At 45.3% G+C, this 10,252-nt stretch overlaps 1 protein-coding gene across 1 annotated transcript in view; it reads left to right on the top strand.

The window, feature by feature from the left end:
• Nucleotides 1-10,252, top strand: part of hecw2b (HECT, C2 and WW domain containing E3 ubiquitin protein ligase 2b) — a gene marked incomplete at its 5' end in the record, with an annotated part of 47,817 nt that overhangs the window by 35,538 nt on the left and 2,027 nt on the right. Inside the window, 10 exon segments of the mRNA XM_037696838.1 lie at nucleotides 1,825-1,934; nucleotides 4,565-4,685; nucleotides 4,765-4,878; nucleotides 7,222-7,374; nucleotides 7,509-7,607; nucleotides 7,709-7,838; nucleotides 8,778-8,924; nucleotides 9,016-9,130; nucleotides 9,506-9,591; nucleotides 9,675-9,787. Coding sequence (XP_037552766.1) covers nucleotides 1,825-1,934; nucleotides 4,565-4,685; nucleotides 4,765-4,878; nucleotides 7,222-7,374; nucleotides 7,509-7,607; nucleotides 7,709-7,838; nucleotides 8,778-8,924; nucleotides 9,016-9,130; nucleotides 9,506-9,591; nucleotides 9,675-9,787 — 1,188 coding nt within the window.

The raw sequence follows: 10,252 nt of genomic DNA, 5'->3' as shown, positions 1-10,252 counted from the left end.
CTTCTGCTTATTTTAGCTCATCTTGGGCTTGTTTTAGCTTGTCTTCTGCTTATTTTAGCTCATCTTGGGCTTGTTTTAGCTTGTCTTCTCGTTGAAGTCAAGTTTAATCTCATTCTCACATGTTGTACATGAGATGCAACATAATTATACCGTACCACTTTATTTATAGAGCTCTTAAAACAGCAACAACGCCAACAAAAGTGCTGTACAGCAGAAACAAACAAGCAAAGCACACAGCAAAAAAAGGAATAAAACACAATAAAATAAAAAATACATAGATCCAAATGGATGAAGATAATAACTAAATGGCTAACATTGTAGATTACAGACGGATTAAGAACACATCACACTGTGTCAAAAGCCAGGGGTTTTTAATGAGACTTAAAAACAGTGAGCGAGGGAGCCTGCCTGACATGCAGCGGTAACTCATCCCACAGTCTTGGACCTGCAACCTCTGAGCTCAACACGGGTTCCTGGAACCAATAGAAGCATCTAATCTGCTGACCTCAGAGGTGGGACATATGGCTGCAGCAGATCAGCGAGATAAGAGGGGGCAGAACTGTTCAGTGATTTAAAAACGTATGAAAGGATTTTGAACTGAATTTGAAAGTGAACTGGGAGCCAGTGCAGGGAGGCCAAAACCAGTGTAATGTACTCTCTTTTGCCTGTACCAGTTAAAAATGGGCTGCAGCATTTTGGACCAGTTGTAATCTTGCAAAGGAGGTCTGACTGATTCCAAAAAGAAGCGCATTGCAGTAATCGAGCCTGGATGTTGGAACACCTGGAGAGCTGGTGCAGGAAGAGCAACCTTCACATCGATGTGAGGAAGACAAAGGAGATGATTGTGGACTTCAGAAGGAACAAACACACCTACACCCCCACCACCACCTCAACATAGGATCTGCGGTGGAAGTGGTCTCCAGCTACAAGTACTTGGGTGTACACATGAATGACAACCTCAGCTGGAGCAACAACACCACCAGCCTGATGAAGAAAGCTCATCAGAGACTCTACTTCCTCAGACGGCTGAGGCGAGCTGGTCTGGAAGCTCAGTCCTCACCTCCTTCTACAGGTGTGCAGTGGAGAGCATCCTGTGCTCCAGCATCAACGTGTGGCATGGAGGCTGCACAGCTGCAGAAAGAAAAGCTTTGCAGAGAGTGGTGAAGGCTGCACAGAAGATGTTGGAGTCAGTCTCCCCACCATCACAGACATCTACACCTCCAGATGCAGGAAGAGGGCCACCTGCATCATGAAGGACCACACTCACCCAGCACACACACTTTTTGCCCCACTCCCCTCCAGTTAGGACTCTGGCAGCAGCATTTTGGATCAACTGAAGATGTTTTAAAGAAGTATTTGGACACCCAGATAATAAACCATTGCAATAGTCCAGTCTAGACGTGACAAATGCATGGAGCAGTTTTTCTGCATCATCTTTAGATCAGATGTTTCTAATGTTAGTGATATTACGCAGGTGGAAGAAGGAGGTTCTAGTAACGTTTGTAATGTGGGGGATAAAAGACATGTCCTGATCAAAAATAACACAACAAACCATCCAAGTGTTTGTAGAGTTCTCTGTACACGTATAACTGTTACACTCGGCTTCACCGTGACGTGTGAGAACGTTTCAACAGAGTTACAACAGTTGTGATGAATCTGCACACGTGAAGCCGGAACCTGTCCTCTGTCCAGCATGCTGGAGACATCTTCGTGAATGCTGTCCTCAGCAGTGTTAGCTCAATAACTCGTTCACTGCCTCTCTGCTTCTTTCTTCAGTCTGACCCACAGAACAATATTAACGTTGTCCTCCCTGTCCCCCTCCAGTCTGTTTGAAGACGAAGTCATGTCCTACGTGCCTCCTCACGCCTTACTCCACCCCACGTACTGCCAATCACCTCGGGGGTCTCCGGGTTCTTCTCCTCAGAACTCACCTGGTAAAATCATGTCTTTAACAACAACGTTTCAGGTGAATGCTGGTGTCCTTGTGATGGACGGGAGGACTGTCCAGGTGATCCCTGGCTGTCCCACAAAGACAAAAATGTATATTTTTGATGGAACTGATTACAATGTAAAGCTCTCATTGAGGTTGAAAGTTTCAGCTCAGGTCATTTTATGGACAGAAGAGTAAAAACAGGTGACAGAGCTGCCCCCTGCTGCTTAAAGAGTGTAATCACTAGAGCCCGACTGTTCGGTCGATCATTTTCAGACTTACAGTTTTGGCTCATTAGGCATTTGGGGACTTCTTGGCATGGCCGATAACGGTCCCATTATATAAACACTTGTAATTTTCACCTCTAAAATGCTGGAACCAGCTGTAAGTGTACAATGTACCCAACAGAGGGTGCGTGGAGATACTTTCAAGTCATGGCTCTTCACTTTAACGTTCTACACAGATGAAGCAGGGAGCGATACTGTGTTGTGTATTTTGCTGAACGGACCATGGTAAGTTTATTTGAACGGATCTGTAAATGGAAAAAACATCCCCAATAATAAAAGATCTTCAATCCTCCAACCTGCTTGGCATTAGCTACGTGCCTCTCGAGTTAGCAAGCTAACGTTAGTGTGGATACGCCGTCCTACAACACGTGACTGTGTGAAGTCAGACGGTGAACAAAATAAAGGAAGTCCTCAGACGAGGCTTGCTGAAAACCTTTTATTTATGAATTTGTAAAAAGACGAAAGTCTCCCAAGGCACAAGCGAATATGAGCCGTTTTCTCCCTTATTTTCTGAAGCGCTTGTTTTACTGGAGAAAATACACTGCCTGGCCAAAAAAAAAAAAGTTGCCACCAAAAAACAGTCCCACACTAATATTTCTTTGGACCGCCTTGAGATTCTCTGCGTCATTGTTTCAATAAACTTCTTCAGTGTCACCAGATCCGTTTCCATCCAGTGCTGCATTAATGTTTCACCAAGATCTTTCACTGATGATGTCAGATTCTGACCACTGCGCAAAGCCTTCTCCAACGCATCCCAAAGATTCTCATGGGGATAAGGTCTGGACTCTGTGGGGGCCAATCCATGTGTGAAAATGATGTCTCATGCTTCCACAACCACTCTTTCACAATCCGAGCCCGATGACTCCTGGCGTTGTCATCTTGGAATATGCCCGTGCCATCAGAGAAGAAAAAATCCATTGATGGAATAAGCTGGTCATTCAGTATATTCAGGTAGTCCTCATTCTTTGAGCTCATACTGGTGCTGAACCTGGACCTGACCAACTGCAGCAACCCCAGACCATAGCACTGCCCCCACAGGCTTGTACAGTAGACACTAGATGTGATGATGCATCACTTCACCTGCCTCTCTTCTTACCCTGATGCACCATCACTCTGGAACAGGGTCAGTCTGGACTCATCAGACCACATGACCTTCTTCCATTGCTCCACAGTCCGATCTTTATGCTCCCTAGCAAACTGAAGCCTTTTTTTCCAGTTAGCCTCACTGGTTAGTGGTTTTCTTAAGGCTACACATCTGTTCTTGAGTTCCTTCACATTGTGCGTGTTTAAATGTTCTTCCTGTCTCTATGAACCACAGCCCTGAGTGCTGCTGGTGTTCTTCTTCCGTTTGATTTCACCAAACGTTTAAATGATCACGATCATTCAGGATTTATTTCCAGCCACATTTCTTCCTGGAAGACGATGGGTCCCACTGTCCTTCCAGTTTTTAATAATGCGTTGGACAGTTCTTCACCCAGTTTTAGTAGTTTCTACAATCTCCTTAAATGTTTCCTCTGCTTGATGCCAATGATTTGACCCTTCTCCAACAGACGGACATCTTCTCCACGACCACCGTGAGTCTTTCATCATGTTGTTGAAGAAATGAGAAGCAGCTCATTGCACCAGTTGGAGTTAAAGAACTTGTTGCAGCTGAAAGATGATCCCCCATGCAGTGATGATCCAGCAGGAGGCTCAGACCTGTTTGATGAGTTAAATCCAGGTGGACACTAGTTTTTTTGGCCCAGCAGTGTACGTCAAAGATTGTTCTGTGGTGAGAGCACTCACTACCTCATGTGCTCCACGTACAATTTGACGAAGGTCATGTCTCTGATTGGAATTCAAACCCAAAACATTTTAACAGCTTTTAGCATGAATTTACTTAAACTAATTGTTAACTGTGAAAATATTTATCACCTCATTTATGTAACTTATATGTCAAAAACGTATTTCTGTCTTTGAACAAAAGGCAGCAGAGTGGGACAAATTAAAGGTGGATTTGATGATTGCTAACAGTTGTGCTAAATAAACTAGCCCCACTCCACTCGCTGTTTATTGAGATTCTTGAGGGTGGACAAAGCACAATTTTTTTCAGCCATTATATAAGTTATCGGCGGTCGACTGCCCTACCAATATCAGCGATAGCCAACATCTCCATATCGGTCGGGCTCTAGCGATTACATCTGAGTTCTGTAGAGTGCGACACAGATTCATAGAATAAAAAATGTACCGTTCCTCTGTTCAGTTCAATCTGGGCCTTATATAAGAACAAACAGGAAGACGTGAAGGACTGGGACGTGTGTCAGTTCTGTAAACATCTTTCTTTCTCCCACGCCTCGTCTACCTGTAGGGACTCAGAGAGCTAACGCCAGAGCCCCGGCTCCCTACAAAAGAGACTTTGAGGCGAAGCTGCGTAACTTCTACAGAAAACTGGAAACTAAAGGCTACGGCCAAGGTCCGGGGAAGCTGAAGTAAGTGGGTTCTTCGTGTGGAGACTCTTGTGTTTCTGCTCTGCTTGGTTTAACACGTCCGGGTGTCTGTGACCTTCAGACTGAACATCCGCCGGGACCACCTCCTGGAGGACGCCTTCAACCAGATCATGTGCTACTCCAGGAAGGACCTTCAGCGCAGCAAGTTCTACGTCAGCTTCATGGGAGAGGAGGGGTGAGGACCTAAAAGAAAAGACCACGTTGACACATATTTACCCCCCAAAAAATTAACAAAGCAAATTAAAAAACAACATATATATATATATAAGATTTTTTTATTTTTTTATTTACAAAAAAAAAAATTGGTCGTATATTTATGCCCCTACCATTTATCATACTGGAAATAAGTCACAGGAAAACCAAAACTATTATTAAGCTACAAAAGTGAAAGAAACGTGCGTCACGTAAAAGTCATGGCTGAGAACAGCAGGGCGGAGGGTGGTGATGGAGTCCACCACCCTCCGCCCTGCTGTTCTCAGCCTCATTTTATTTAATCCACCACTGTGGATTGGGTGGAATGGAACTGAGGGCAGCGGGGCGGGTGGTGGTGGAGCACCTTATTATAATATTATCGTTATTAATGGTCTTCGGCCGCGTGCGTCGGCTGACGCAGCGGCTGGGTCCAGTTAAGCTATAGGTGGGTCGCTGGCAGTCATCCATCTGGATTTTTTTGTACGTCTTTTAACCGGCCGGTCAGCACGGCTGGTTGTGATCCAAATTGGATCGTCAGCCGTGCACGTACGCTGACACACTCAAAAGCCAAACCAACCCGCCCACCCATCCAGCACATTACTTTCGCTCGACAGCTCTACCGCCCGCTGTTTTTAGTTTTATTTTATTTAATCCACCATGAGTGGAATAGGGTTGGGAACAGCAGGAGGGTGACGACGACTAGTCGAGGTGAAATATATAAACTTGTGTGATGTCCTAGACCCGACTAGTCGACTAGTCTATTCAACCCCTGGTGCAAACCCAAGTACTTGTAACTGGAGACCACATCCACCGCAGATCCTCCTATGTTCGGGGGTGGGGGTAGATGTGTTTACTCCTTCTGAAATCCACAACTGTCTCCTTCGTCTTCTTCACATTGATGTGAAGGTTATTCTCTCTGCACCAGCTCTCCAGGTGTTCCACCTCTTGCCTGTAGCTGGACTCATCATTGTTTGTGATGCATCCCACCACCGCTGTATCATCTGCAAACTTTACAATGTGACAGCCTGGATGCATAGGTGCACAATCATACGTGAGAGGAGTGAACAGGAGGGGGCTCAACACAGCCCTGAGGAGAGCCAGTGCTGAGGGTTATGGTGGAGGAGGAGAAGTTGTAGATCCTCACTGACTGTGGTCTGTTTGTTAAGAAATCCAGGACCCAGTTGCAAATGGAGGGGCTTAGTCCTAGTGTGAATAGTTTGTTCATCAGAATTTGGGGAATCATGGTGTTGAAGGCAGATGTGAAGTCCACAAAGAGCATACGGACTCAGGAGTCCTGCTCTGGGTGGGTGAGAGCGATGTAAACCACAGAGGAGATGGTATCTTCTGTTGATCGATTTTTGCGTTAGGCGTACTGGTGTGGGTCCTCGCTGATGTTGATGGTAGCGTTGATGTGGGCCATGACCAGTCTTTCAAAGCATTTAGTGACTATCAGGGTGAGGGCTACTAGCCGGTATTCATTCAGACCAGTCGCTGCAGAGTTCTTAGGAACTGGGATGACAGTGGCAGTCTTCAGGCAGGTGGGAACAGTTGCCAGGGTGAGGAAGGAATTAAAAATATTGGCGAGCACCTCACAGAGCTGATTGGCACAGTCTCTCAGCACCCTCCCTGGCATGTTGTCTGGGCCAGTGGCTTTGTGAGGATTAATCCTCCTGAAAGTCCTTTACTTCTGCTGAGGTCACGATGAGGAACTTCTCTTCAGATGGTGAGGTGAGTCTGGTGCTGGGTGGTCTATTTGTGTCTTCAAAGCAGGCATAGAACCAGTTAAGAGCATCAGACAGTGATGGGTCCCTAAGGCATTGTGTACCTCTGCTTTTATGGTCCGTTATGCACTTAATGCCCTTCTTCATGGTCCATGGGTCCTGTAAGGAGAGATGTCTCTGCATATGTCCGTGCATATGTAGCTTTGGCCCTCTTAATACCAGCAGCCAGCTCTTTCCTTGTCCTCCCCAGTTCCTGTTAGTCGCCAGACCTGAAGACAGTATCCCTGGCGTTCAGCAGGGTACGGACATCTGCGTTTAGCCAGGGTTTCTGGTTCAGGTAGCACATCACAGTCCTTGTGGTGGTGACATCTTCAACACACTTGCTGATGTATCCGAGGACAGCAGATGTGTCTTCCTCCAGATCCAGTTCTCCCTCATTTACAGTGGCTTTCAGTTAAAGTAAACGAGAGCATCTGGGGTGATGGTTGTAAGGTACTAACTTAGAAATAGAAGAACTGGATGATGTCTGTCTTAGAGAAGGATGATTCTGGAGCAGAATTTTGGAATAATGACATTAAAAGTATAAATTTATCGATGTGTTTCAGGTTGGACTACAGCGGACCCTCCAGAGAGTTTTTCTTCTTGGTTTCCAGAGAACTCTTTAACCCATATTACGGTCTGTTTGAATATTCAGCCAACGACACCTACACGGTTCAGATCAGCCCCATGTCAGCCTTCGTAGACAATCATCATGAATGGTAATATGGGTCACGTTCTGTTTAGCACCTGGGTTGGGAACACTTCAACATATAAAACAAAAACCAGGGATCCAACTGATTCACAAGTCAATGGACGACACAAACTCCAACCGCCTGTTTGTGTGTTCCATCAGGTTCCGGTTCAGTGGTCGTATTCTGGGTTTGGCTCTGATCCATCAGTACCTGCTGGATGCCTTCTTCACCAGACCCTTCTATAAAGGCCTGCTGCGCATGTATGTTTTACACATACATTAATGCACACATGAGAGAACTGACACTGAGATCAATTCAGATGACTGTGTATTTTTAACGTGAGTTGCTGTTACCTCTGCAGTCCCTGTGACCTGAGTGACCTGGAGTACCTGGATGAGGAGTTCCACCAGTCTCTGCAGTGGATGAAGGACAATGACATAGAAGACATGCTGGACCTCACCTTCACTGTCAATGAAGAAGTTTTTGGACAGGTCAAAACCCAAGAGTGTGTTTGTGTGTGTTATGGCTTATTTCAATTACATTTAGTTTGCGTATAGAGCTTACAGGTCAGAGACTCGGACTGTGTGCCGTTTGTGGAGGGATCAATCAGTAAAGCAGCAAAAGCAAACTTACCGGCAGTCGGACTGGTACACACAGAGAGTGGTAAGTAAGGACAAAGCTGTACCAAGAAGACAGAACTGGATCTCTCTCTGCAGAGACAACTGGATTTCAGGAAACAAAAGAAGGATCCTACAATCGACCAGGAAAGCAGAAGGACTAGATTCATTGAGAGGTGGTATGAAGTGTGAACAGGGGATTGGTGAGCAGATGAACATTAAGTGTGAGGAGCTGGAGACGGTGGATATCAAGTGGTAGATCTAGAAGAAGGGCTTCTTGCTGGATCTCTGCTTCAGAGACAGAAATTGGCAAGGAGCTTAATGACCTTGTGCACTAGCTTAGAAGGAGGCATCTGTCTGGATCACCTTGAAGACAGGAACTGGTAGAGAAAGTTTTTGACCTCAGGTGGAGCGTCAGCAGGATAGATGTTTGACAGGACCACCTTGTACACAACGATTGGCAGGAAAAGGTCTTGTGCCCTACTCAGTATTTTCCACAGATCTGAGGGTGAAACCACTGTGTCTAAAAATGTTCTGACATCAACGTTAGTAACTTCCTCTGGTGTCAGGTCCTCTAGATCCATCTGTTGGTTGGACTTAGACCCACAAAGTGAGAGAAAACTATTTTTTGTTCTTTTCGTTTAGTTAAAGATAGACCTGGGATTAGAGTCCAACATTGGAATGTTGCACTTGTTTTTTGTGACAAAGTGGAAAACGAGAAACCTTTAAATCAACATTTTGATTTCTATCTTTTATAAATCCAGATATTTATTCAGGAGGTAAATGATTAATTCAAAGACATATTTTCTGTAGATAACGGAACGGGAACTGAAGCCCGGTGGAGGAAACATCCCTGTCTCTGAGAAGAACAAGAAGGAGTACATTGAGCGGATGGTGAAGTGGAGGATAGAGAGAGGAGTGGTTCAGCAGACTGAGAGCCTGGTCCGGGGCTTCTATGAGGTTTGGATCTGAACACGGCTACTTTGTGTTTTATATGCAGGTATTCTGTGTAAAAGGAGGCTTTTAAAATAAATGTGGGTTTTTGTTCCAGGTGGTGGATGCTAGGCTGGTGTCAGTGTTCGATGCTCGGGAGCTGGAGCTGGTGATTGCCGGAACCGCTGAGATCGACTTATCGGACTGGAGGAACAACACAGAGTACAGAGGAGGTGTGGATCAAAGGAGGAAGACCAGGGTTGCTGATCCGATTCCACACAGACTAAACATATTTCCTGTTCAAGTTAAAGTTGGGTTCGTCATATGCAAGGTCAACCAAGGTCACCAGTACAATAAAGTGTTCAGGATGAGAAGAACCAGTTTGACTCGTTAAAAACAAAAAACAAACAAATAATAAATACTAACGCGTACAATAAGTGTGCAAAATAAAAGTGAAAAAGTAACCACAATATTTACAAGGTCCTAAAGAAATATAGTAAACAACATGGTAGAATATAACGGTGCAAGTAGGATGAGTTTGTACGAATAAGTATTTCAAGGTAGTAATACAAGCTAAAGTTCTTATAAGCTGTTACACCTTTGTTCAGGTTACCATGACAACCACATTGTGATTCGTTGGTTCTGGGCAGCAGTGGAGAGATTCAACAATGAGCAGAGACTGCGCCTCCTGCAGGTGGACCCCTGTTCTGTCACATTACTTACCAAGACCAGTCCTCCTGAGTCTCAGGTTGTAATCTGTTTCTGACTCTTCGGCAGTTTGTTACCGGGACGTCCAGCATCCCGTACGAGGGCTTCGCCTCGCTGCGTGGCAGCAATGGACCCCGCAGATTCTGTGTGGAGAAGTGGGGGAAGGTCACCTCCCTGCCCCGGTGAGTGATCTCAGTCTGGTTTGGAAGGGTTCAAGTGTTCACCCAGTTACTTCCTGTCTGGGCACAGTTTCTCTGTCTGAATCATGTCGGAGTTAAAAATCCTTTCTCTGAAAACGCTCATGTGCTATGACCAAGAGTCTGAATGACCTTCAGACAGTCTCGAGAACTGTTGATCCAGACCACTTTAAAATATTGCAGGAAAGTCTAGACTAGAGTTCGACCAATATGGAAATTTTGGCTATCGCCGATAGCGAGTAGTCTTCATGCACCCTCTGCTGGATACATTGTACAATTACAGCTGGTTCCAGCATTTTAGAGGTGAAAATTGGAAGTGTTTATATCGGCCAATAATGGGACCATTATCGGCGATACCGATAAGTCCCTAAACATTTATATCGGCCAAAATCATCGGCTTTATGGATATATCGGCCAAAATCATCGGCCTTACCGATATATCGGCCAAAA

The sequence above is a fragment of the Nematolebias whitei genome, chromosome 24 (genome assembly GCF_014905685.2).
Source record: "Nematolebias whitei isolate Nwh7 chromosome 24, NemWhi1, whole genome shotgun sequence".
NCBI classification, from domain to species: Eukaryota; Metazoa; Chordata; class Actinopteri; order Cyprinodontiformes; family Rivulidae; genus Nematolebias; species Nematolebias whitei.
The sequence above is the reverse complement of the archived record's forward strand: the minus strand, read 5'-3'. Positions and strand labels throughout refer to the sequence as shown.